General features: G+C 43.0%; 2 protein-coding genes across 4 annotated transcripts in view; both read right to left on the bottom strand.

The window, feature by feature from the left end:
• mcama (melanoma cell adhesion molecule a) overlaps positions 1–5,384 on the bottom strand; it is a 48,335-nt gene extending 42,951 nt beyond the window's left edge. Inside the window, exon 1 of the mRNA XM_040181288.2 lies at positions 5,102–5,384. Coding sequence (XP_040037222.1) covers positions 5,102–5,165 — 64 coding nt within the window. The 5' untranslated portion in view covers positions 5,166–5,384. The remainder of the gene's footprint in view (positions 1–5,101) is intronic.
• A 15,887-nt stretch (positions 5,385–21,271) lies between these two features.
• Positions 21,272–27,304, bottom strand: LOC120821226 (transmembrane protein 120A-A). Of its 3 annotated transcripts, none has more exons than XM_040179600.2 (12): positions 27,086–27,304; positions 25,770–25,888; positions 25,399–25,530; positions 25,060–25,119; positions 24,866–24,961; positions 24,057–24,146; positions 23,657–23,722; positions 23,451–23,512; positions 22,993–23,085; positions 22,325–22,389; positions 22,074–22,142; positions 21,272–21,675 (listed from the first exon to the last, which is right to left on the bottom strand). In XM_040179600.2, exons 6-12 carry the CDS (start codon positions 24,116–24,118, stop codon positions 21,562–21,564), a joined length of 531 nt encoding a protein of 176 aa, XP_040035534.2. In that variant the 5' UTR covers positions 24,119–24,146; positions 24,866–24,961; positions 25,060–25,119; positions 25,399–25,530; positions 25,770–25,888; positions 27,086–27,304; the 3' UTR covers positions 21,272–21,561. The 3 variants fall into 3 exon arrangements, 2 of the variants coding, with proteins under 2 accessions (XP_040035534.2, XP_077962946.1); XM_078106820.1 differs by having other exon boundaries at positions 25,060–25,096; positions 27,086–27,284; XR_013468392.1 differs by lacking the exon at positions 22,325–22,389 and having other exon boundaries at positions 25,060–25,096.
• Positions 27,305–27,624: the final 320 nt, after the last annotated feature.

Here is a 27,624-nt window from a genome sequence, read left to right as displayed (position 1 = left end):
TTTTAACATGGTTTTCCAATGGAGATCGTTTTTCAAATCCTCTTAAACTTCTTCAACTTTCAGATTCTTCAGCTTCGCCAATCTTTCAGCTACAGACATCATTTCAACTTTCAAATGTTGACACAAGTCTCAACTATTTTATGAAAAAAACTGCTTCTTGATATCTATTGTACTTTTTTCATAATCACTGATTATGTTTCACTAGTTCTTCGCTCCGTTTCTGACTTTTACATGAGTGTGTATTGCGTCTGCTAGAGTGGAGAGCTCGCGGGCTAGAGTGTGGGGCATCGCAGGAATCTGGTTAAAAAAATATGGAACTTCTGTCCTTGCAGCCAAAGTATACACTCTAGAGGCTTCATTTCTTCAGATTAATGAGGGTATGGTTGTGCTGATTGGATTAATGTGTTCATGGAATCCCAGAGTTTTTTAGTTTTGGCGCAAGGAGTGTTTGAGTGACACAACCTCTGCCAAAAGCCCCATAGGCTCCAATACAAATCTGCCGACATATTTCTCACAAAAATCCACAAGGTACACGTTTTGTAAACGGCCATAGGAGCCGTATTTATTACCGGACAGACAAAAAAAGCACATCCACGCGTTCGGTAGAGTCTTGGGTCTCATACAAACGCCGTATTTTTTAGATAGCTGTTATAGTTTTGCGCTGGTTCTCATTTGTTTGAGGTGTGGATTCTGTGTAACTTGCTGTTCTGTGTCTGCCCTCTTGCAGCCGCACAGGTGCGGCGTTGTCGTGGTTACGAGCACTCACACGCCGCAGGATCTGTCTGTGGCTCACAGCTGCTCGCTCCTATGAGCTGATTAGTGGAGTCACATGACGCAGCTATGCTTTCTGTCAACAGACCAATATGATAAAGACACTCGCCCCCCTCCCCCCTCCCCCCTGACCTCTACTTACTGTTAATCACTCTCAGTCAGTAAGTCAGTCTAATTCTCCTCCCCTCTCCCTCTCTTCCTCACCCTCTCACCCTCCCTCCCTCTATCTACACCCCCCCACCCCACCCAATCCAATAGGTGCGCCGTTGCCGTGGTTACTCGTAAACACGCTGCAGTATCTCTGTGTGTGACTCACAGCTGCTCCAATGACGTGATTAGTCGAGTCACATGACGCAGCTATGCTTTCTGTCAACAGACCAATATGATAAAGACACTAGCCCCCCCTCCCCCCTCCCCCCTGACCTCTACTTACTGTTAATCACTCTCAGTCAGTCAGTCAGTCTAATTCTCCTCCCCTCTCCCTCTCTTCCTCACCACCATTCCCTTCCTCACCCTCTCACCCTCCCTCCCTCTATCTACACCCCCCCACCCCACCCAATCCAATAGGTGCGCCGTTGCCGTGGTTACTCGTAAACACGCTGCAGTATCTCTGTGTGTGACTCACAGCTGCTCCAATGACGTGATTAGTGGAGTCACATGACGCAGCTATGCTTTCTGTCAACAGACCAATATGATAAAGACACTCGCCCCCCCTCCCCCCTCCACCCTGACCTCTTCTCACTGTTAATCACTCAGTCAGTCAGTATGTCTGTCTATTTCTCCTCCTCTCTCTCTCCCTCTATCTCTTCCTCACCACCCCTCCCTTCCTCACCCTCTCACCCTCCCTCCCTCTATCTACACCCCCCCACCCCACCCAATCCAATCATTTCAAAATAAAAGCCACATAGAGGGAATTTTTACTGTAATGTTTGTGATGAGGCCTATTAATTAAAAACTTCTTAGTTTGAATAACAAACATTCTGTCTCCCAACCCCCCCTCACCCAATTCCATCATTACAAACTAAAAGCCTCAATGATTATCTGTACCTTAACCATGAAGTGGTTTCGTTGAAATACGCATTGCTCTTTCAAATACTACTATAACCACTACGAATATTACTAGTACTTCTAGTAGAACTACAACTGATACTTCTACTACCATACTACTAGTATTTCTACTGCTATTAATACAACTACTACTAATGTTATTAAAAATACTACTATGGCTAATAGTATCAGTATTCCAGCTGTTTCTACTGCTATTGATACTAAACCGACTTCTACTGCTAGTACTAATACCCAAATTACAACTAACATTACTACAAACAATTTTAAACCTCTTTTTATTCATCTCAGCTTTTGTTATTTCTGTACTTTTTAAAATTCATTTAAGCTCCTGCAACTTCTGTTTTGCAATATTTCACATTTATTTCAGCTGTTTTCATTTCTGCTTTTTCAGCAAATCTATTGAAATTCCTTTCAGCTTCTCCCATTTCTGTATTTTCAACTATTTCAAATTAATTTCAGCTTTTCTAATATCTTTTATTTCAGCAAATGTATTCAAATTCCCTTCAACTTTCTGTATTTTCAGCTATTTTCAAATATTCAGCAAATGTACTCAAATTCCCTTCAACTTTCTGTATTTTCAGCTATTTTTAAATATTCAGCAAATGTATTCAAATTCCCTTCAACTTTCTGTATTTTCAGCTATTTTTAAATATTCAGTGCAGCTTTCAGCTTTTTGCATTCCAACGCATTTTCAGCAGGAAATGCCTTTTCTAGTTTACATGCACCATCGTGTTGATTTTGCGAGTTGGCAGCATTTGGCTGAACTCTCCTCCTCCTGAGTGGCTAATAAGTTACCTGCTCCTGTCATCCACTGGACAGAATCTTCTGGGGTATTTCTGTGCTAACAAATGAGCAAATAGTCAGAACAACAAATTCAGCAGAGTTGCAGTTTGATTTGTGGTGTTTTTGTTTTTTCAAATGTGTCTGCATCATTATTGCATCACGTATCTAGATACTCATTAAATCGTTTGAGGTTAAAAACATGCTTAGGTTTCCCTTTCACCATACCATTTTGGGATCCCAAAGGATATTTTTACGGAACAAAAACTTTTAAAGGCCCCCTCAGAGCTTTAAAATGCCCCCGACGGATGAAAAATCTTTTGTATTACATAAAGGCATGAATCAAGCGAGCGAGCGAGCGAGTATCCACTATCTGTTCCGTAAGTGTCCTCTTAGAAGCTCTGCCACTACTACTGATTCACTGCACCCGTCCATTCCTGTAACACAACATGCCCATCATACTGATGAACACTGGTCTGTGAGATCAATATGGAGTATGTGGGTGTACAACCCATCAGCCACGGGACATGTTAGGGTTTCTTTTTCCGTCATAAAATGGATACATTTTCATTTCCATGCAGGAGAGATGCTTTTAGCCACAAAGTGTATTTGAGTAAGTGCCCCCTCAAACTCCATTAGGGAGATGGTCAGTTTTGAGGGAGCTTGCTTGGAGGCTCTTCAGAGGGCCGGGGTCTCTATCAGTAAGCAACGACCTAATCCAAAAACAGACAGCTTTACTCCGTCTCCAGGGGAGGTCCGGGGGAGATGAGGATTAAATAGCGGTAACCCAATTAAGACAAGGCTGATGGGGTAAAAAAACAGGGATTTAAGAGAAAAAGAGGTTTAACGTCGGGACACAGTGAGTGTTGTCCTGTTGTGATATGCTACGAGGAGAAGAAGGTTTACATTTAATTCAGCCTGAAGGTAATCTATCGGTGAGCATGAGGTCGGCCTTCGAGAATAGCAGCGGGGGAAGAAAACGTTTCACATGGGAATTTATTGTTTTATTGTTCTCAATATTGATTAAAACATTTCAAAAATCTCTTTCATACGTCCAATTTGTTTTTTGTTAAACCGGCTTATCTGTTATTTGACTAATTGTTTCAGTTCCAATTAGCAGTCAGAGCTACGTAACAGCCTAAACCCTCAACTTAACATTTCCTGACGTTTGTTACTGTGCCGCAAACAATATGATAAGTGAAACAATTGGTCGATTAATCAGTCTTACTGAATTGTATCTAAATTGTCTAAATTGCATCTAATTGGATTGTGGGACATTAGGACTAAAGAAACAAGACATTTGAGGACGCGACCTCGGGCTTCCGGAGACGAGGTCACGCAGTTTCAACTTTTAAGGGACGGTGTGGTCGATTCAGTGACATCTAGTGGGATGTTTGCAGATTGCGACCATCTGAATACCCCTGATTATAATCTCTGCTTTTTATAAGTGTGTTATACGTGAGCTGGCGGGTGCAAATGTTGGGATAAGCCACTTGCCTCATAATAACACTACTTCAGGAGGACCAGAGGTCAGGCAGCGGTGGACCGATGCTGCAGCTACACGAGCGTTCGAGTCCCGGGTCTGGTTCATATGTCCTGGGGCTACTGTGGAAACTTATCCCAAACCCCCCAAAAAAATCCGAACCGAAACAGTTATTTGAAGTTAAAAAGAAAATATCTCAATAGAGGCTGCAACTCCTGATCCTTGAAAGTCCTTCAGGGGAAAAGTGTGCAGTCCGTGTCTTTATAACCTGCGTCTGCACATCATGTTGCTATTACTGGCTGGCTCTGCCTGAGGGACAACAAAGACTCACAACGTGTCCTGCAGAGAGAACCGAGTTAGCGGTCTGTGGTTCTTTAGATGGGTTTTTTCGGGGATTTTTTTGCACAGCAGCCTTGTTAAATCTTTGATAACTTACCCAGACTCTGCAGCAAAAGAGTTTACGACAAAATCCTCTAAAACAAAATAATTTAAAAAAAGAGAAACTGTCACGTGACGTGAGATCTGTTCAAAGGTAGAATGCAGTTAATTAACGCGTCGGTGGGTTCCCGGTAATTACGCGTTAATTAATAACACCTTTATTTACTTTGCGACTCCGAGACTTCTCGAGTGTAAACAACTGGAAGCAGCGCGGAGATGTGGGGCAAAGTCTCAAATTAGTGGCGAGCAACACACGTTCAACGTGCGCTTATTCCGCTCGTTATGCGGTAGCTAATTAACTCCAGTGCACCGACGAAGCTGGGAACCACTAACAGGCGAACTGCTAATTAACAACTAAACAAAAAAAAACTTTAAAGTTATATGAATAAAACCGCGCACGAGTCATTTTTGTCCTTAAAACGTCAGAAACATTTGGTGGCGGCATCCGAGAAAAAGGCACAATTTGTGGCTTAATTCGCACGCGACGGCCGCGCACCTTCACTTCAAGAACTTCGCCGCCAAGAGAAATGGCGCGTTTCGTTTTCCGCTCCTTCAACTCACCGCTCCAGTCGAGGAGGCACAGGTGGAGAAACAAGGTCACAGGGGTTCCGCGCAGGAGAGCCATGTTCTTGTTCTGCAAAAGTGGAAAAGCTGCTCGTCGTATCCAGCCCGCGAACCGTCTGCGGCGGTGAGTCGGTGAGAAGTTGAGACCAGCCAGAGAGAGAGAGAGAGAGAGACTGAGGGGAGAGGAGAGGAGGAGAGGAGGAGGAGAGGAGGAGAGGAAGGGAGGGGGCTCAATTAAAGACCCAGGCTGGTGGGGTCCTCCTGTGTTCGAGGCGTCATGTGTGGTAGAAGCAGCTTATCGGTGTTTTCCTCTTCCAACTCCTAATTCACACGGACAGTTTTTTCCCCCCTCACCTTGGTTCAGAAAGTCCTCAAGGTCACAAAAACAAGCGTTCCTTATCACTCCTGCACACCTTTTAGCCTAAAATCACAAGGCCTGTATTCGGTTTAGCCGGGACACTTGATTTGCATTTCCACAAGGGTTTAAGAAAGTGATGAACCTGCTGACACGCGGGACCGGAAAATTCAATTGCAATGTGCTGCACTACATTTTTGGGGAAATAGGCTTATAACGCTCTTTAGATTAGAGATTGATAAAGGTCACACGTCTGCAGACCAGCTTGGTTTATGTAGCGGAAAGCATTTAGATTTGACACGTAAAGTAGGCTACTATTACTGCACAGTCAAAGCAAGCAAGAAAATATACTTTAAGAAGAAAGGGAAGAAAAATGTCCTCTATTCTATCATTATGTAATTTCTATAGTTTATGTAAACTGTCCTTGTTAGTTCGGGCAAAGCGCATAGTGATTATTTTTGTCATGGATGAATGTACTTATTATTTATCCCCATCACTTAAAGGCCATTTTTGCTTGTAAAAAAAGATGAAATATAGTTCAAATGAATTAAGTTGTGTCCAACTAACAGTCCAAACCTCAATCAATATCACTAAAACATCACAAACATCATTAAAAGCCACAAATCTTTACATACTTATACCATCAAAATATTTGGCAATTATTTTTCAGGCAAGAAGTTAGTTAATTAATCAACGCTCCTGTCAGAAAAGGCCAAACAAAATAACCAGGAGAAGAAATGAAATGGATGGAAAGTACCGAGAACACCGGGTGGACGCAGATGGCTGGTTACACGGGAACTACCTTAAGTAATTTGGTTGTTCGGGTTAATAGATCAGTAAACCCACTTGGCCTGTCCTGAAGCAGAGAACCCGAGGCGAGACGTTAACAGAACTGGGGTTGTTTCCCAGGTCAAGTGACTGGTTTGGTTAGCAAAGGTGATCATGACACCTGATTTTGTTTGTAGATGGAAAAAATGGGAATTTTGGATTTAGATATGTGCTGTCCCTTTAAGTAAAGTACTTGACCAAATGTACTTATGTTTCACCACTGCAGCTTAGCATAAAGACAAAAGGGTAAACAGCTGGCCGGGCTGGTAATGCCTTTGTTTAGTTTTTATTCATTCGTATCTATTTCATGTACCACTATTTTATGAAACCTTTGGATTTTGTCTTATTGTGGAGAACATTATTCAATACTGCATGAAAAGTGAAGCATAAATCAACTTATACCACAAACTAAACATTGATATATATATATTTAGTTTGTGGTATCTTAAATAACGTCTATTCATCACTGCCGGAGGATTCAATGTGGTAATTATTGTGATATATATACACATCACAATAATTACCACATTGGCTCCTCTAGCAGTGATAAGCACTTTTGGAACCATCTAAATGTTTTTTTTTTCTTCTCCCTTTAATACTTCCAGATGCTAGGAGCTCGCCCACACGTTTTCCTCCTGGAAATATATGGTCTAATTAATATTCCTCTTCTCACACAGCAAACCAGGATAACATTGTTATCAGCACATCTTTCAACGCGGGCGTGAATGAGGAATAAAATAAGCTGTCACGACGCAGACGCGCTCGGAGCGAAGGGTCGAGCAAAGGTTACACACACCACACCAGACCTCCTCCGGTAACGCCGTCCGGCCCCTGCTGCTCTCCTGGTGGAGTCACGTCGGCTGACAGCTGCAAAAGCTTCCTGGAGTCGGTCACCCGGCTGTCCAGACCCGTCGTACGCGAGCCCACGCAGCTGTGGACGCAGCACAGGTATTAGACGTGGAGACGAACATCTCCACGTCTAATGCCTGCTTCTGAGTTCATGTCGCGACACTCATCACTCGTCCGTTCATCTTCCCAAAGGAAAGCAGATACGTTGGATTTTACGATCACTTTACACGCTATCATTACTACCTGAATCAATAGTAAAGTCATTTGGTGGAATCACAAGTGTGGTAAGCACGAGTTTTGGAGATTGAATTGAATTCATGGAAGCTGCGATGATGATACGTCAATAAACATTAAGCTAACTAGTAATAAATAACTGAATTCATCTTCACCAGCTGCAGCATTAGAGGGATGAACACATGAATTCCATAATAACCATATCTGAAATGGGCCATTCATTAATCCTGTGGTTAGCAACCTCATGTCAAGTAAATTGTATTTATGTGCCCAATATCACAAATCTTTCTCGGGGGGGTTCCGTCTTCAATTCGGTCGAATCGCCCCCCCCCCCAAAAAAAGGAAAACCTAATAAAGAGTGACTGAGGAGGGATGCCTTCGTCCCTCGATGGACAGATGTGTAATAGACATAAAAGATAAACCTATGTGGCTTGTGACTATTCATGTGGACTTACCTTTGTTTTATTTAGGTTAAAGTATCCAATATTTCTCAACAATGAGAGAAACACACTTCTTTACCACGTAATTTTAAATTTTATACAATACAGCTGAAACAATTGGCCTTTGTCAACTCTGAATACACCTAATATGAGCCTCATGTTGAAGGCAGTGCAGCAACAGCTGCACAGATGTGTAAAAGTGTATCTTTCGCCTCATATCAGGAAATATTTGGTTTGGATTCGAGCCACATTTTCTCTCCACTCACGAGGAAACCATCTCTCACGTGAAATCTATCTACCTCTCACTCATTAGGTGTGATTCTAACCAGGCTTCTCCCACCTTTTCTCTTCCTTAGGGGTTGGCCAACACGTTCAACCCGTTTGTTGGTACCTTGGTACCTCACTGTCCACTGGCTCTTTCCACCCCAGTGTGAAGGAGGCCCCCGTCACGCCGTTACTGACCAATCCAAAGTGCACAGATCCATGAACACGGCCCCCCCATGCGTATCGCACTATTGTAAAGAAGAGCATCCCATCGCGATTCCCAATGTGCATTTTGCTTTTCTGCACTTTCCTCACATTTCGCGTTCCCTGCTGTCCTGGGGAGGGCAGGGACAGGCATGTGTTACATCCAGGGCAGATGGTCCTGACAGCCTCTCCTACTCCTCACCTGCCACATGCAGTAGGCGCGGAGCTTCACCGGAGCTTCACGCTACCCCCTTGTGATTGAACGACCTCCCCGAACAAAGCCATGCGCTCTCATTACTCAACTGTGACGGAGATTTTTCAGTAAGAGCTCTTAAACTTTAGAACCAGAAGATCAGTTGAATCTCAACATTTTCTAAACCCAGTCTCTTATCCGTTTAAATTGTTTTGAAACAATTTAGTAAATAGTTTTATTTATTTATTGTGCTTCTGTTTCATAGGATCCTTTGTTACCTTTCTAACACAATACAACAAAAACTAGTATTATTATTAGTCATTCAGTCAGTCGATGGTAGAGGTAATCAGACATTTACATAAAAATAGCAATAGTCTAAAGATTTTTAGAAGTCACAATAGTCACAATTCACAATAATGCACAAAAGCAAAGGGACAAAAGAATTTGCAACAAAATACAAACAACAAAAAGTAAAAATACTCATTTGGCAAAATGGGAGTCGCTAAAGTCAGAACCAGCATTGCAGCAGAGATGACTGAGGGCGTTGTAATATTGTGGTAAAAATCTGTATTCCTCACTTAAATTCTTGGCTCACAGACGTGAAAGTTGGGCCTCAGAAATATTGCTGGCCTTTGGAAATGAAGTCTGTTTAATGTGAGTGGAAAAAAAAGTAAGAAGCTTGTGTGAAAAAAAAGTCTTTGAAGTGAGCGTAAATCCCCGACCTCATCTGAAATCTCTCTCTTCTGCTGTAATGGAGGAGAGAGGCAGGAAAAAAAAGATGATTCCCTTCTGCGAAATCATTATTCTTACTGTATTTTTAAATCAGCTGTCACACCGACCTTTTTCTTGCGTCTTTTCTTTTCATTCCAACCACCTCTTGTGCTTTTGTGCTGCTGGAGAGAAAATGACAGTGAGACATTAGGACATTTGGGTGAGATTTATTGGTCAGACTCAATCAAAATGCAGGGACGTCGTTTAATGTGATCTGACCTGATATAAGACAGGTGTCTTATCCTGTCTGTCCGCAAACAGGATGAAATTGTTGTACACCGGGACCAAATTGATGTAGGAGAGACCCACATTCATACGGTCCAAAAAAAGACTGAGGAAGATGAGGATCATCAGCTCACAGGCTGGCGGTGGAGGTCCAGGTCCAGCACGTATCTGAAAAGGAAGGACAGAAAGCAACGTTGACAATCGGGCAGCTGATGACGGAAAGTGGACAGAGGCGAGCAGGTGACCTCAGACAGGTGGGAAAAGTCCGAGGGCATCTGGAGGATGGATGGAGAACAACAATGCAGAGGCCCCCAAGAGGAGGACAAAAGTGTCCGGAGGCGCTGGACTTCTCTCTGGTTGATACGACTGTATTTAACCATTTCGTACGGATGAGCTTGACCAGCAATAGCAGTGATGTGTTGCGCATCTTTTAAATTGTCCCGGGGGCTGAAAGCTCTTCCTTAAAGGTGTCGTATTCCTTGACAGTAGTTCCTCTGGAAAGCGTCCTGGTGCTGAGTTTCATTTCGGGGTCAGAATAGAAGGCACAACATGGAGCGATGAGAGGATACATCTACCATGATTGATCTTACCTCCTGACCTACATGTGCTGAATCTAAAATCATACGAGGTCCATCGTGTACGTATAAACTACACATCTATAATTGTAACCCGGGCTTTGCACAGATCAAAGAAGCAAGAGCAATGAAAACCGGGCTCTCGCGTTGGCCAATATCAGAGAAATCATCCAACATGGCACAGAGGGATCTTTGAAGTAGTCACAGGACTTTGTACTTCGAGCTCATCATCATCATCATCATCAGCATATATGTCTTTTTAGCCCGAAGTGAGCCCACACACCGGCTGCTCTGCTCACACAGATTGGGGGGCAGAGTGTATCACCACAGGGATGCCAGACAAAGTCAAGGGCCGATGGTTTGAACAGACTCTGTCAGAGGAAGGGAAGGGAATTACCAAAAGAAACTGATGCCAGGGGCCTTCAAGGGGCGCGCCTTCCCTGTTTGAGAAACAGAATTTTAGCATCTTCGACATTTTGAGAAAGTCACAGTAACAAGCCTCTTGACTTGGAACGGGAGAATTGCCCTGCCAGGACCTTTGTGATTGGATAGATTATTGTGTGTGTGTGTGTGTGTGTTTACTGCTTACACGGGTTTTTTCAGACTGAAATAGGCGTTGGACGAATTTGAAAAACCGAGGACTCAGTATTTGTTGTAACTTTATATGTTTCAAGTAGGGGTATGAGGAGAGCAGGAGACACTTTAAACTTTCTTGCAATTCTATGTCAAAAAGTGAAGCCACTGCATGCATATGGCTGTTACCGCAGCGTGAGCAGGGCAATTGAAAGCGTTGGATTAAACAACCCCTTATCAGTCGCTATCACTACAATGTTCTGCTGAGGCCACATTTCCAAATGGTGCAAGCAAAGCCCATCTTGTTGCAGCACAGAGCTGCCCGACCAGGCATTTGATTATACAGCATATTACCATCCCATTTACTGCTGCAGCGACTCCAGCAGAGGGAAAGGGCCCTCTGATGCGGTGGCCTCGTCACTGTTGAAATTTTTAATTTTAATTTAATTTTTGCATTTTTATTGCTGAAAATGAAACAACAAAAAGTATCAATTAAGGAATTCAACAACATTCAAGACATTGTTACTTATTGACTGCTTAAGAGTGAAATAGAATATGCCCTTTGTGGGTATGGGTTTGATGCATTAACACAATTGAGGGGTAAAAAAAGTACAAAATGATCATTTGCATTATTGAAGGCATTCACTTGAGAACGATTTATTTGTTTTGGTGTTGTGTGAAGGCAGGCATTGTTTTTCTACTACTGATACACTGAATGCTAGAATTATCTTTTATTCTGCACAAGGCGGTATGAGCAGCAGATGCTGAATAAATTGAGAATACCAGGAGTCAGAATCGATCCCGCTGGATTAAAAAAAAAGAAAGCATGTGCCTTCACCTCTCGTTAGCAGAGGTGAGGGTTGCTGAGCTGGAGGCTTACTGGAACAACAATCATTACATATACGACCCAGAATTTTCGGATTAGATTATAGTTTGAAGGAGCATTGTGGAGATGTGTGTGTGTGTGTGTGTGTGCGTGTACATTTGTGTGGGTTTTTTTGTAAGGCGGAGGGCATAAATGGGTTATGGGACCTCTAGATGTTTTGGGGGAGGGGGGTAACTGATTGGACCTCCTGCCATCGCTCAGATCCTGTGACACAGTTTGCCCTGAAGGGTACTGTCATGTTACCACTGACCCCCCCCCCCCCTCAGAAAGATTGTTACCATGGCCACGAGGCGCCTTAATGAACTAATGAATCACTCCTGCACACCTCAGCTCAGACACATCAGTGTCTCGTTGAGGGCCCAGCGGGTGGGTGGGGGGGACGGGGGCGGGGGCGGGGTCGGGCCTCCACATAGACACAAAGCGGGGGTTTGGTTTAAAGCAGTCCAAGGGACCCAGGTGGCCAACTGTTACCAAATGCAGGGAATCCAAATTTGGCCCGGGCGGCTCCACAGACAGCACACTTCACATCCGCTGCGCTGTGATTACATTAACAAGACGGCGAGGACTGTGCCATCTATTTTCTGCTCACTTATTTGAGAGACTGTAAACCACTTTTGTGCTTTTGGCGCCGCGGAATGCCTCAGTATTCCTTCACTCATAAGAGGCATCCAAGTGTCAAGGTTACACATGGACATTTGGGGAAATGGGCTTGTTTTCTTTTCTTTCTGGAGATGGAATCAATGCCACTCTCTCTCTGTGCTGTTTTCCGGGTTGTGGTTAGCCTAGCTTAGCAAAATCTCTAAAAACAGAGTTAAACGGGCAAGCCTGGTTCTGTAAAAAGTGAAAATAAAATGCGTTCCAACAGCTATAAAGATCACTCCTAAACCTGCTGTTTAAACATTATTTTAGTCTCACAATTTGTGCTTTTTTCAGAGACTTAAAAACAGGAACTGTTTATTGGTGTATCCCGTCAAGTTTCAGCATCATAGGAAGCTTGACATGTTTAGTACCATCATGCCTGAAAGCTGTGCTAAACATCTGTATGTGACAACCCACACGGTAGCTAAAGAAGCCTCAAAGAATTACTTTTAATTCTAATAATTCTTGTTCTCCACAACCGATATATATATATATGTATATATATATATATATATATATATATATATATATATATATATATATTTGCATACTGATACAGAACAACAAAGCCGGGTGTATTTAGATCACCATAAAAATCTTCTAAGCATTGACGGTAAATGCAAAGGCCTTTTAGATAACAATAATAACAACAATACAAATCACATGTTGATGTCCCAGAGGAAATTAGGTCTTAAAGAGTAACCTCAAGATAGTCCGGAAGGCATTTACACTGTTTTGCATATGTTTTCAATAACATGGGCAAGGCTAAAAACAGCAGAAGCAACAAAGACGTTGCTGCCCAGTGGCTTCAGCCCTACAATCGCCATTTGCTTTAATGTTATTATCAAAGATTATCACTGATATAACTGAACACGATTCATCCTACAGAAAACATAATTATCTCAAGTCTTTTAAGAGCGTCTTTACTGACTTTACTGGCTCATGAATGTTTACATGTGTTCAGTAATCCTGGTGAAATTTAATTCAGAATAAAAGCCTTCAGGCAGCTCTGATAAGGCGACTGTGACCCCCCCCCCCCCCCCCCCCCCCCACTCCCCCGCCCCGCCGCACAATGACCGCACCTCTTTGCGGCTCCACCTCACTGTGGAGCCGCACTGCACTTTAAATTAGAATTTAGAAAATGTAAGCAGCGTCTTCGACGGGCCCGCTGACAGACCTTTTAACTCCTCACACGCTATAAAGAGAGTCGCCATTGGCCCCTTTGAAACCGGCCCCCTGCGACTTGACTGACAACTCCAAGTGCAGCGGCTAACACTATTAACCTTAACGCGTTTCCATCATCCCAATCACATAAAAAAGTCAAGTGCGAGGCATTCCCCACGGTGTTGACTCTTTGCCGTGTACACACTCTCAGCATTTTAAAATCACCGGGGACAATTTCCGGGTTCACGGTTCCCCTCAAAGTACAGAACCAAACTGCATTAAACACACGCTATTCTGTGTATTCGTCCTATTAGCAGCCCTGCTATAGGCAGACATTGGCTTTAGCCTCCCACTGGGTTTGCTAAAAAGAGCTTTTATTAGCAGTGAAGCCGTTGTTTTGGGATGTTTTATTGTTAAACCATAGTGTCATCGGTTTGGTGTTGCAGCCCTTTTTTTCACCACCCCCCCCCCGTACACCACAGACGTAACACAACAGTGGCCCGATGGTTGCATTGTCCATTGTGCTTTTTATAGTGTCTCAAGTGTTGCAGCTGCCAGATTTTATAGCCTTCTCACTGTTGTGTTTCAGTTTTGGGAGTGAGCAAAGGCAATGCAATGGCTGCGTTGTTTCATTTTATGTTAGATTTCCCAACTTTTCAGCTTTTTAAAAAGTTAGCCTTTAAAGATAAAAAACAAGTAAAGGCCTGGGAGACAAATCCTCGCGCCTCATAATTTACGACCAAAACCAAACGTCTCAGGCCAGCGCGAGAAGTTGTGTATCCTTTATGCAGCGAGGCGTTAAAGTGTCGAGGTCACCTGACTTTCAAACAGCAGAGCAAAGTTTTGCAGCTCAAAAAACTGCGTTTGGTCTTTTTATTGAACGCTGCAACTTTCCTGAACCTTAACCGACTGTTTGAGTTGCCAGACTTTGACCAAACCTAAGACCTTTATTGTAACCATCACAACTGAAGACTCATCACTGTTTTAGTCTTCATTCTATCTGTCCAATAGTTTAATCCAGAGCAAGACGAGAAGGCAAATACAAATAATACTGACTTTATTATTTTCACACATCCTCCCAAGAAGATAAATCCTGATGTTTCTGGTGACCTGCTGGCCTTTCCTGCTCCATCCTCAGAACAAGCAAAGCACCAGAACAAGAAATATTACATTCTAATGGGAGGCTTGAGATAAACCGACACAAATTTATGTCTCCCCCCCCCTCCCCAATTTGAAAACTCCTTGCAGCGATAACATCTTTAACACAAAAGGTCAACCGTCTGTGCAAGTTATCTCTTTGAGAAGAAAGCAGGATGCCACTACATTAACAAGGATGTTTCCCAGAAAAATGTTATTTTGAAAAATCTGGCCAAGTCAAAAACATTTACATCCGAACCATAATCAGTATCAATTCATGTATTTCTGATGAAATGTAATTCTTCATATATGTTTGCTTTATCCAGCTGACCCGCTCTGCACCGACCAAACAAGTCCTGCTTCCACCTCCTCTAGCTTCTGAAATGTGGGGCAGAACACGAAGCATCAACGGTGCATCCTCGCTGCAGCTTTGGCTCATTTGCCTGTTTACGCCTCAGCTCAGCGTGGAGGCACACGATCATTTAAAAGGGAAATGGTAACCAGGGGAAACGGGGAAAAAGCACTGACCGGCGCTCAGCAACAATGGCTGCAGCGAAAGTAACAAGCTGAGTAAGAAGCCTTTTTTTTATCATCTTTGTGCTAAAAAAAATGGAAACAAAGGCAATAAAGTGGACTTTGGGAAGAAAAGCTTTTCTTCAAGGCAACAGGAGCAGCAGCGTGGTATTTCAAACCTGTCACAGTCGGGGCCCCGGTGCGAGTATTTCATCCCCGCAGCCACTTGTTCTTTCCGTATTCTAAGTACCTGCTCGAATTGAGTTTCTACAGCAGGTGGAATCAGTGACAATCCTTGTAACACATGTGATGCGCTGGTTACCGCTGTCCTCGGTTCACAGGTCACGTCCTCTTGATTCTGGGAAGCTCAGCGTTAAATTACCTCGGGATGCGTTTACGAGCTCTGTCTGATTTACTTTAGTGCCTTCAGATTTTTGCCGTCTTTGGGTAAAGACCGTGAGATAAAGTTGTATAAAGTGTCTCTCCTACACACACAATTATTATTCCTGGAAGTGTGGAGGCAACTTTGAACAACATTTTCACCTTCATGAGGAAATTTACAGAATACACAATTGATCCATTAAATGAATGAATTCAAATGAAGACGGCAGAAAGCACTGAAGCTGTTCGTGGCTCATGGTGGGGAAAATTGGGTTAATTTAAAGATTACGTTTTTAGTTTTACATCCAATTAACTCCTATTGGATGTCTTTCTGGGACAAACACGGTCTCAATAACCAGCCGGGTGCTGTACCCATCAAATGTCGATTGTCACAACAAACGCAGGGCTTTGAAAACTAATTAAAGGAACATGTGAGCCATGTTTATGGAAATGTTTTACGCACAAATACATTATAACTCTTCCTACAATAATGACAGCTGTGTTCCGTTTAGAATGAAAGTGTTTCCCCTATGATTCACTATGGACCCCGTGTGTGTGTGTGTGTGTGTGCGCTGCACCTGACCTGCTGCCTGAGCTCTGCAGGGTGTTTGTTCTGCACGGCGCAGGGTGATTGTATTCAATCAGACGGAGGACAAAATGTGTTGTGATTCATTTTCTCTTGGCTACGACTAAATTGGCCATCTGGCTTCCAGGAGCCCACAGTGTGTGTGGGAGTGGGCCTACTGACCCACTTCATTGTTCATGCTTTGGCCCCTCAGGGCTAAATATTACCTGCATGTGGGTCAAGGACTCTGCTAGATGCACTTGTGTTCGGTTGTGGATGTAAATGTGGTTGTGCGTGTATTTGTATTGTATTCGGACTGCACTGTTCTGCTGATTTGATAACTTTGATTGAACAAATGCAATGGGATGATTTGTGGTCAACGATCGTTGGATCATCCTTAAACCTCTAATTTTTATGATTGTTGGGTAAAGCTCCTCAGGTCTTGAACCTTGAACCTTGAGTCTTGAACCTTTTACAAAATATCGAGATCAGATTTCGATCAGCTGTTGGTCTGTGTTACAAAATACACAATGTTTATTTTGGGAGCAAAAGTTGTTTTCACTTCAGTCCTGTTCAAGTGAAACGAATCCTCCCTTTCAGAAAACCGATTTTGTTTGTGTTCCCGCATCAGTCAGACGCAACCTCCCCACCAGCAGCTCAGCCTCTGTCGTCTCGGTAGGACTACTGTATATTCCAGTGAAAGATACATGTAATAAAAGGTTTTAATGAATAACATTTCAGAGGGAGCTCTGTGGATTATGCAGAGTAAGACGCTGTTTCTGGGAAGATGCGTTGCGAGCTGAATATGTAAATGTGATTCTTCAATGCTCAGAGCAAATTAAGCACAAGTGCAAAACCAAAAAACTAAATGCTTGCGGAAGCAGAAATGTCAAATCTTGGACAAGTAAAACTAAAGTGAGAAAATATGTGTCTGGTTGTTGGTTATTTAGGTGAAACAACCTTTAAAAGTCAGTTTCCCCGTCCAAACATATACTGTGTTATGTTTAAGCAATGCTATGATAGCATTACATGCATTCATTTTTGCATTCATGTCGTCCAGTCCACCGCTTTGCTCCAGATTGGATGGGTTGATATGAAATTCGTTCCAGACATTCATGTAACTCCAAACGATGAATCCACAGAGGCTCCAAATCGAGTGGCACCCTCAGGACAAAACCGAACATGTCCGATGCTTAAGTTAATGACCAAACATCCGCCTCAGCTGTAATTTATGTTTAATGCTACTTCGTTAAGCACACTGAGTTTAGATGGTGAACATGATATGCATTAAACCTGCAGAACATTAGCATTTTAGCATTGCCATAGTGAGCATGCTGACATCAGCACCTGACCCAAATCTCTGCTGTGCCAAAAATGACAGCCTCACAAAGCTGCTAGCGTGGCTTTGGACTGCAGTCTATTAAAAATTGGACTTACTTTAAATCGAATGAGTGACACATATATGAGGTCACCCTTATACCTCATCTTTATGCCGGTTTTCAAGCAGCCTTTTATCACCGTTATCAAATACTTTAAATGATGCTGTCACAATATAAAATATAACAAAGATAAGAGTCATTTGTCACACAGAATAAAAGTTCATGCATTCATAAAGAGGGGAATCTTCTTTTCATCGGCACTGAGCTGGTTGAATTCCATGTTTTTTACTTGAATCCGACAAAGAAAGACTTTGAGGAGCAGAAGAAGACACGCGGCGGCGTGCGGCCTGATCCGAAATGCTGTTTGATGGTTGAAGTAGAAGGTAAAACTGTTGAGGCGCACGGCAAGCCAGTCTACTGCTTACGGTCTGCCCTCTTTGTGGTTGCTATAGAAACCCTCGGTCCAAACCCCCAGAAAACCAGAATGTGGGTAATCAGCTCTACAGAGTGGGGGGGAAGTCCTGCTAGGGTTGTTCCCAAAGAGCCGTGTTAAAATAAAGATGAATTCCCTTTTTTCTTTCAAACTCTGCAGGCCATGAAGATCTCTCTCCCTCTCTCTCCCTCTCTCTCCCCCTCTCTCTCCCTCTCTCTCAGATTTCCTCTTTCCTCATGCTCTTTTCGAACAAGTGGAAGTAATCACGTTCCCCTCTTATTAAATATGCATATTTAATTTGCCACTCACTTCATATTTTCCAAGAGGTGACGGAGTGGCTGTCGTGGGACTTTGCTAATGAGGGGGGGGGGGAAGATCTGAACATCAGAGCAGCGAGAGCACAGCGCTGTGTTTTCTTTATGACTCTTATTTTGTTGAATCATTTACTCCACTTGGATGCATTTACTTCACTTCCTCTCGGCTGACTGGCGCGATGCACTGTTGGCCCGTGTGGGTCTCGACTGCGGCTCCCACTCTGCACAAGAGAGAGACTGCGGGATATGCAAAAGTTGATGGGCCAGATTTATGTTACATGGGCCGTAACACCTTTCCAGGCTTGCTTGGATTCATCCAAACCTCTCAGGGTGACGTTTTCATCCTTTTGGCTGATGAGGAAGTCTGTTGTTTCAGGATGGCTGGTAGCAGATATCATGGAAACCCGTAAACTACACAGATATTATGTTTTACGTTTTAGCATTTTAGACAATTAGCAACCACATATGCCATTTTCTCACCGCAATCTAGTTTTCTCTCTGACGTTACACCTGCATCAACAGTTTTTTGCCACTTGGGCGCAGCAGGAAAAAAAAGGTGAACACAACGTTGACACATTATCAGCTTTTGCAATTGAAAAAAGTGCAATTGAAAAGTGGATTCAAATTCAGCACGTTGCAGCAAGAGCCAAATTCACCCAATTTCAGATTCTCTGAGAAAAACGTGCTCACGACCTAAACTTTGTGCATTAAAGCCAGCTTTGATGATCCAGAAGGATCAACCTGAATGTTACATTACAATTCAGAACACCCCCCCCCCAAAAAAGATAAATACAGAATATCGCCGAAGCAAAACCAAAGATCTCTTCTATCATGAGCCACTTCCTCTTCCTCGCCCACCTTGTAATCAGCTCGCACCAGATTGAAGCTGCCTTTCTCTTTCACATGTGCTCTCCGAGACAAAGCTTGTGCATTTCGGCCTCACTCAAGCAGAGAACACCCCCCCCCCCTCATCCTCCCTACCGCCGCTCGGGGTCTTTCCCAGGCGGGGAGAGAAGGTGAGCACAGATAAGAGGTCTTTATCTGCGTCCCATGAGGGGAGGTGGGTTAAGTTTAAGGTGAAGGTTTGACAATGGCGTCCCGGGCTACTTGCTGTGGCTGCCCCCCCCCCCACCCTCCCGATGCAAAGCTCAGACCCAGTCCCCGATCCCCATGTCCTTGGGCTCATTCTTGACAGCCCCCACTGCTCAACGCTTTAATGAGAAAGATGAAAGAGGTGCAGGCTGGGAGAATACCTCCTCCTCCTCCTCCTCCTCCTCCCATCCTACCAGCCCGTTCACTTCGCTCTTCGTCCCGCTCTCACTGGCCCTGCAGCACTAACTCACCCAAGACTTCTCGGGTGCGGGGGGGGGGAGGTTCTCTTGAAATAAATTGAGAGAGGGAGGGTGATTTCCCTTTTTTCACATTGTGCAGGTATTATTCCCTCTGATCTTTTGTGCACATTTCTTTTGTGTTCTACTGTAGGTACTTAAGTCATAAGGCTTCAAAAAGAACAGGCTTTATTGAAATATGTTCTTTTCTTATAAGTTACAATGACAACAGTGTTCACAAAGATCCGATCATTGCGCCCTGCTCAAAAGACACCACAGGTGAATTAAATACCACCCCATTTGAGTCCATTATGTCCTCGATGTGACACTATGAAGCTCTACGGCAGCATTTCAAGGTGGTTCACTTCTTCTTGCACAAAGATACGTAAAATAACCAACCAATATCAAGGTGATGGAGGTGGAACTGTAGATGAACTGTGATGACACGTCACGCATCATCTAAGAACAGGGTGATGTACGTGTGAGGATGTGCGTGATGATATATACTGTGAGAAAACATTATAAATGTTAACCCGTACAGGCTATTAACAGTTTTATCACTTACATGTCCCTACACGTCACTATTGTTGTTACAGAAGTTTGATTGAGCCAACGGGATGAGGGACTTTCATTTGTAAAACATCAACATCGCCTTATCACATGAAGCAAAGAGGGAGAGAACTAGTGAAATAACAAACATCCAGAACATCTTGCAAAGGGGATCTTGCATGGATCAGGGCCCTAAAGTGCGGGGGAGGTGGGGGGCCGGGGGGAGGATGGGGGGGGCTTCTGACACCCTCGCTCGGACACGCCCATCCTAGTGCTCGACCTTCCTTTTAATCTCAGCTGCACACCTGTAAAGTTCCGGTACTGCTTCTCGCTGCCATGGCGACTGAATCTGAGTCATCAACAGAAGGTGTCTACACACGTTTTGTCATGATGACACACACACACGCGCACACACACACACACAAACGCGTAAAAAAGGTAAAAACAGTAACAGCTTCGCCGTCGCAGCTGGTTGACGGGCGGCTAAACATTAACATGAGTCACTTAGATGTTCCATAATCCCTCTCAACCATAGAAACCCCAAAGGGTGCCGCCCCCACAGCGGGACCACAGCACTCCCCAAAACCCTACAAGCTCAAATCCCCACTGAGGGCCAACACCACCTCACAGGCTCTCAAAGCCTCCTTTAATGTGACCGTATAATGACAGGGTAAAAGTAGCAAGCAATCTGCTAATGTTGACTAGCAGTAATATATTTAAGAAAGGAGGCCAGATTTACATAAAGGGGGCGGGTCCATCAGTACGGACCACAGATGTGGCCCTTGAGTCCGGCCCCCGCACTGAGGCCTTGTTCAAACTACAGCAGAACCACTCACTGATTATCAACATTCACTCAGTGAAATTGATGATCCCTCTTGGTGGCACATGAACAATAAGCGCCGTTGAACACCTCACCGGGCCGCGGCACCAGATGGCGGACCGTGATCACCCTCGAGAGATGTGATGCCTCTGGGAGATTCTGTCGCTGACGCCTTGTTTATAAAGCGAGACCTTAAATTAAGTGCGATGATGTTTGTCTACTCAGTGTTCTCAAGAGTGGAACCCGGGTTGTGTTCACTGTCAGCTATCGTAACTCAACGTCTCCCCCTAGTGGAGTCCTCTTGAATTGAACGAAATGCTTCAGAACGGTCGATTTTTATCACTTAATGGTTGGAACCTGTACAAATGCTGTATAAAAAGTATATGGGAAGTTCTTAGTATTTGACTGGATAAATGAGATTTGGATTATAGAGCATGAGTTGTGTTAAGAGTTTGTAAGCGCTGTTGGGGTGATGATATAGTGAAGACACATTGTAGCTACAAAAGATCTCATAACCTTAAATAGTTGCAGTAAAAACAAAACACATAGGGGGTCTTGGGAGTGTTTTATTGGCACTTTATGCAATAATAAAATACAATGCAGCAGCTATTTCCATATTCAGTAACATTTCCGTATGGGAGTTCTAAAACTTAAAATCCTGACAGGTCAATGGAGTAATGTCTGTGACCTGCGCGTAAAACATATTGCACTTCAAAAATGAATTTAGGATATCGCCGAAAGTAGCAGTGCACAAGGGCGACAATCAGGCCATCGCTAAGGAGCTCTAAAGAGAATATCAGAGCTGAGGTTAACGCTGCATGTTTGGATATTCGCTTCCTTATAAGCTCTTTTTCTTGTCCGGGTTGTTCATGTACTTCTCGTAAACCACTCCCAGTGTGGTGAAGAAGTTTCCCATGAAGAGCACCAAGTAAGAGCAGCTGCACATCACAACCTGAACGGCAACGGGAACAAAAAGAAGCTCAGAACAAGAGACACAAAGATTGCAACCATCTGTATCCGTCAACGTTAACAAAATATCTGCATCAGATAATAAAAGCTTTGTCACTGTTCCTGACCACTGGTCCTGATGTTAAGGTGGAAATGGAAGAGCCGGTTTTAACAAGGTGGAAAATACAGGCCAGATTTTCCTTTTTGTAAATGCTTGGTGGGTGTTTGTTTTGCAAAATTGGATCTTGTGATTAAACAACTGAAATTAAATCAATGTAGAAACGTGACATGATAGCTCCTGTTGCATAAAGACGATTGTGCGTGCAGAAAAGTTTAGCACAAGGGGGGATTTAGGCCACTCACTAAGAACTGCTATGATATTGCTGTCTCCAGTGTACAGACCTGCCACTCTTTACACTCCGGGAGCTGAAACATCTGGAACAGTGTTACGCTGTTATAGAGCTGCCAGAACTGTAGAGGAGGAACAATCAATTAACAGTCATTAAAGTAAAGTACATCTTAGTTTTTTTTTTACAAACTGAGATTCCCACACAGATTTTGGTCAGCAGTTTTTAATCTTCAGAACATGATTGATTGTTTATAAACTCTTTGATAAGTGAGTCCTAGATGTTATTAAGAGGGAACCTACTCACATGACCAAAGAACAAGAAAGGAAGTAAGAAAGTCAACCCTCTCCACATCCAGGACTGGAAACCCTCTGAACACCAGGTGAGGAAAGGAGAGGACAGCAGAGGAGATGAGAGGACGGGAGAGGAGAGGACAGCAGAGGAGATTAGAGGACAGGAGAGGAGAAGAGGAGATGAGGAGAGGGGCAAAAAAGTAAATTGTTATAATTAAGATAATATTGAAATTCAAAAAATATTTTTTATTTTCTTCACATGAACACACAATTCAAGGATCTCTTTGAAATTAATAAAAACAACATTAGCTTTTGTACCGAGCGGAACACTGACGTTGAATCAGAGTTTTTGACAGCTTTGTCATGCAGCAGGTATGTGATGAATAATCCAAAGTATTGAACACATCTAAATCTAGACGTGACGATGTGCAACATGAAGTCAGTGGATCAAAGTTATTTCACTTATAAGAAATTCTACTCAAAAACCTGCTGCAAAAATGTGAACCTGCTGCAGAATCTACATGAAAAGTCTGCAAAAGGTCGGTTGGATTCGTCGTCTGAGAAAAATGAACGTCTGTATATAATTTTGGGGCAGAATAAAGTCAATGGCTTCATCTTGAATAATTTCACTCATTCGATAACAAATCTAAAGTGAGTGGCGGCGGTTTGGAATGAACTCACCGACTGTAATGTCCATGTTGTGTTTTTCTCCCAGAGCTCGGAGTCTGTACAAACAGCCACTCTGGTAGTAGTACTGGAGGAAATGGACAATACCTGCATGGGAAAAGAAATGAAATATCAAAAAAAGGAAGAGGGTAATTGTTGGCAAACATAATTCACTGTCTGAACTTGATACTACACACACATTTTGAGCCGTTTTTAAGTAGGTTACAGGTCCACTCTGGGAATGTGTCAATAGAAATAAGCACATTCAAAGAACATCTGCTTTATTCTTCAAACTGGCATAGCGTGGTTTTCATTTGTCGTTGTACATTTTTAACCGTTGCAAGGTTTTCAATCTCCTGCCACAAATCTTGAATGAGCAAAGTGATGTCTGGATGAAGTTACAGGCTTTTAGGTTATAAAAACGCATCTTTAGGCAAAACAGTTAAAAGGGTCAGTCAGTTTGAATCTCTTACTTTGGTATAGACAGTAAGTCAGGAACTGATTCCTAAACATCTGGTAGAGGGCGCCGTCAGGCCTGCCAACAAACACATCTGGTTAGAGCAGAGCTCAAACCTGTGACTTCATGACATTTAAGTTGAAAGTCATAAAGCTCAAATATATCATTAGAATATTTTGTGCCTGTGTCGTGGCAGCGTAAAACGTGGATGACATCACTCACCAGGTGAGCATGACTCCGGACTGGAAGGCCGACACATAGTGATGGAGAACCCACCATCCTTTGATCCTGAAAGCACACGGAGGACAGGAAGTGAACACGACTGCAGAACCTGTGGACCGACATCTTTCCTCGGCTAATCTCCCGTTCTGATAGTCAAATAAGCCCAATATCATTTGTGCTGATGTATTCCTGTGTGGATCGGAGGAGAGAACTAGCCGTTGTGCGTTTGTTTATCGACCGAGCTAACAGCTGACGGGAGTAAACATACGGCAGGTCCGTACAGAGGAGTGGTACGCGGTCAACATCCGTTCCATGGGTGAGGTTTGTGTTACTGATGGTTATCGGCACTCATCTAAAATAGAATAATAAAAAGAGTGAGGATGGTAAGTTTGTCGCTGACCTTGAGCCGTTGCTGATGAGGATACTCTCGCGGATGGTGAGTGTGCAGTAGTACCACACCATCAGGAAGTTGAACAGGGCATCCAAGGCTCTGAAACCCAAAATAAACAAATATTTTATGTTTTGAATTTTCTTTACAGAAAGAAACTTCGTTCAAAAAGACCAAGTAATTCATCTTCCAGGAGAAAGAGCCGCGGCAGCGGGGAACAGCTGATTCTGCAGAAAGCCGACAGTGAGACTGTAAAATAATCCCACAAAATAGATACAACAAAACCAAGAGAAATCAACTGTTGCTTTAACTGACTGACCAGTTTCACCTTCTCTATTCCCAACAAGCCACCCGTGTAGTCATCACTCATGAAATGAAATCCCAAGCTTTAGGCACGAATATTAAAGTTATATAGTTATATTATGTTTTTTAGGATTGGCGTTTGCAACGGGAAGCGCAACAGAAATAGTCCTGGGCAGAACATCACATCTCATTTTTAAATAAGTAGAACATATTCCAACAATGTAATGCACGGCCACAGACATGGCACGCTAGCCAAAAATGTATACAATCAGTCGACCTCCGCCAACAGCACACACTCCCGTATCAGTCAGACTCGCCCGTGTCAGTTCTCTTGTTGACTTAACCAGGAAATAGGCCATTAATCAATCCTTGCTTTGTCAGGACATTCCCCTCGTTACAACGGCTACATTATAGTGTCAGCACACCGCTGAATGAGAAACGGGCGCTGTGGTTGATCCCGCATCAAGTGCCCTGCTAAGAGCTTCTGCAAACACAGACGAGGTTTTGGAGAGTCGTACCTGTAGCTGAACAAAAGGCGGCAGGTGAAGGAGAACACAAAGAGGATCACCGTGAGGACCAGTTAAAATTTCTCGTATTCGTCTTTGTAGGCAAATCTGAAACGACGAAACAAGGTTAACGTGACGTTGACACGACGCCGTCTTCTTAAAGGGGTTTAAATGGCTGGAAGAAGTTGAGCGTCAGCTGGACTCACTTGGACTGTTTGTTCAGGAGGGTCACGTTGACGTTTCCTAAAACAAGAGAGAGGTATAACCTAAACAGGAATAGACGTCAGTCATTCACAATGCAGACATCCCGGGTACTTTCATCATTTTGTGGTTTTATATTGTCAATATATATGTATATATTAAATGTGTGCTTCCTTAGCTCGTATGACTGATGTACTGTGCCAGTACTTTTATGCTACAATTAACTACTACAACTTCAGCTACTTTCCCATGTTTACTGTGGTGGAAAAAAAATACTGACAATTAATATGAAACTGCTTTTTGTCATCTGAGTACCAGCAGAAAATCATATGGCAGAATCACACCCGTTCTTTTTTGGCAGAAAAGCTTCCATCTCAGAGAAAGCGTCTGCTCTTTCTTTGATGGAGTCCTCCATTTCAGCGATGGCGTCCACGTCCTCTGGACTTAATTTGGCTGCTGGATGATTTTCTTTGCATCTAACAGTGGAAGAAAAATATTGTGACGTGGTTGTAATTATGCCGACATAATCACTGACAAGATCGGTTGGATCGGGCGTTAATACAGTACACCAGGGTATTTAAAAACACAAAAGACACTGAATGCCTTATTATCAGATTTGGACTGAACTCAAATAAGCAGATCAGACACATTATCTGAGCTCTTTAAGTCCTGGCCGAGAAGAATTAAAAAACACTCCCAACAAACGGATACTTACTCTCTTAGTGACGCAGTGAGCTCCTCTAGTTTCTTCCTCTGACGGGCGATGGCACCGGAGCAACTGTCTTGCAGTTTTGTCACATCCTCAAGTTTCTGTTTGTATAAACGATGGGTGTCCTAGAGGCGGGAAAAAGTTGTGTTTTACAGTTGTGCTTGATTTTTGTTTTTCATGAATGCAGCATAGAGATGCCAGTGATGAGAACACATTTACCGTTTGGAAACGGGTTGTCAGTTATTATCAGCGTAACGTGCAAAATAACAATGATCATCATTGTGTCATGCATAAAAATACGCCCAGTCTCACTGCCCCTTTATTCTGACATTTTAAGGAACAATTCCACACACAACACTCCACATTTTCATCTTATTGGTCCAGGAATCCAAACAATGAGCCCAAGTAGGCCCGAACACGGTGCTCTTTGTTTCAAATACACTACGTTACTCTAAATTATTTAAAATCCAACTGCAAAAGTATAATTCCATATGGGACACATAGATCACAAAGTTGAAAATAGGTAACCAAGATTTTTAACTGATAAAAGATCATAATTTCAATTCCAACCTCAAAAGCCACAAATTCATCTCTCATCTGTGTCTTATTGACAACCTTCATCTGTAAGATCCTATAACAAACGTAAAACGTGTTATAAATCAATATCATAAATGTGCAACAACTCAAGTTCCTCAATTTCAAGAAGAATGTTATTAATATATATTGAAAACAGGATAGGAGAAGAAACATGACCTTGTTTGACACCAAAGGAAGAAGTATACCAATCAGCTTGTATATTATTTATACGTATTGCATTATTATACCAGAACAATTCTACAATGCTTTGAAACGTTCTACAAAGCGGATTAATCTCCCTGAATCCAGAGAAAAGCCTCGTGAAAATAAACAAAACTAGATTTGCTAGATTTCCTCACAATACAAAAACACAAAAGCACTGTTTTCCACATGACCTCCGACAACAGTGGGGTCAGTGATCACGTGGGGCAGGGCGGACCCCATTATCGGACAGTGGCGCTATAGGCGGCTAATTAATGCAGCTAACTTAGTGGAGTAAAATAAAGTACTTTATTCACCTCTGAAATGTGACGTTGGTGGAGTTTTAACGGTACAAAACAACGTTGGATGTTCATTCGGGGCTATCAAGTGGTTCAACGTTACAGCCCGAGGTTACTTTAACTTAAACTGACCTTTGTTTTGCGTTATTTATCGGCCGTTGCGTGCTACGGGGTCAGACTCCACTCAGACCCTCCTGTGACCGTTAGCTTACCCGAGCAAGGCTCACTCCCCTCGGTGTAACTCACCTGGATTTGATGGTAGTTTTTCTCCAAATCTTCCCATTCCCGTAAACATTCGGGGAAACCCGTGGGACTGAACAACATTTTCTACGATAACATTAATTAAAAAAATAAATTAAAAGAAACTTCAGACGCTTGGTTACATTCAACCTCCGCTGTGCAACAGCTGTGCTTCTGTCATATGATAAACCAAAGAAGAAGTACTACTTCCTGTAATGCCCTTCATAATAAAAGCCAATAAAAGTGTGTAGTTTAGAGCACGTTGGAGATGAGGGACAATCTCCCAACCGCTTTCTGATTCTGGCAAATATTTATACCAATTATTTTTTTAGGAAAATCTAGGATCAAAATATAGTTTCTTGAATTTAATTGTCTTTTAAAAGTTGTTGCTGTGTACATTGGCGAAAGGTAAAAACATTTAGTCACATAATGTTACTGGTGTTGTATGTTACCGGATACATTTTGAGGTACTTGAGTAACTGCATTTTCACATTCGGGCTTTTATTTTTTCGAGCCATTTCAAAACGTCCGGTTTTATGCCAACA

The sequence above is a fragment of the Gasterosteus aculeatus genome, chromosome 7 (genome assembly GCF_964276395.1).
Source record: "Gasterosteus aculeatus chromosome 7, fGasAcu3.hap1.1, whole genome shotgun sequence".
Taxonomy (NCBI): Eukaryota; Metazoa; Chordata; class Actinopteri; order Perciformes; family Gasterosteidae; genus Gasterosteus; species Gasterosteus aculeatus.
This window is presented reverse-complemented; position numbering and strand designations above follow the sequence as displayed.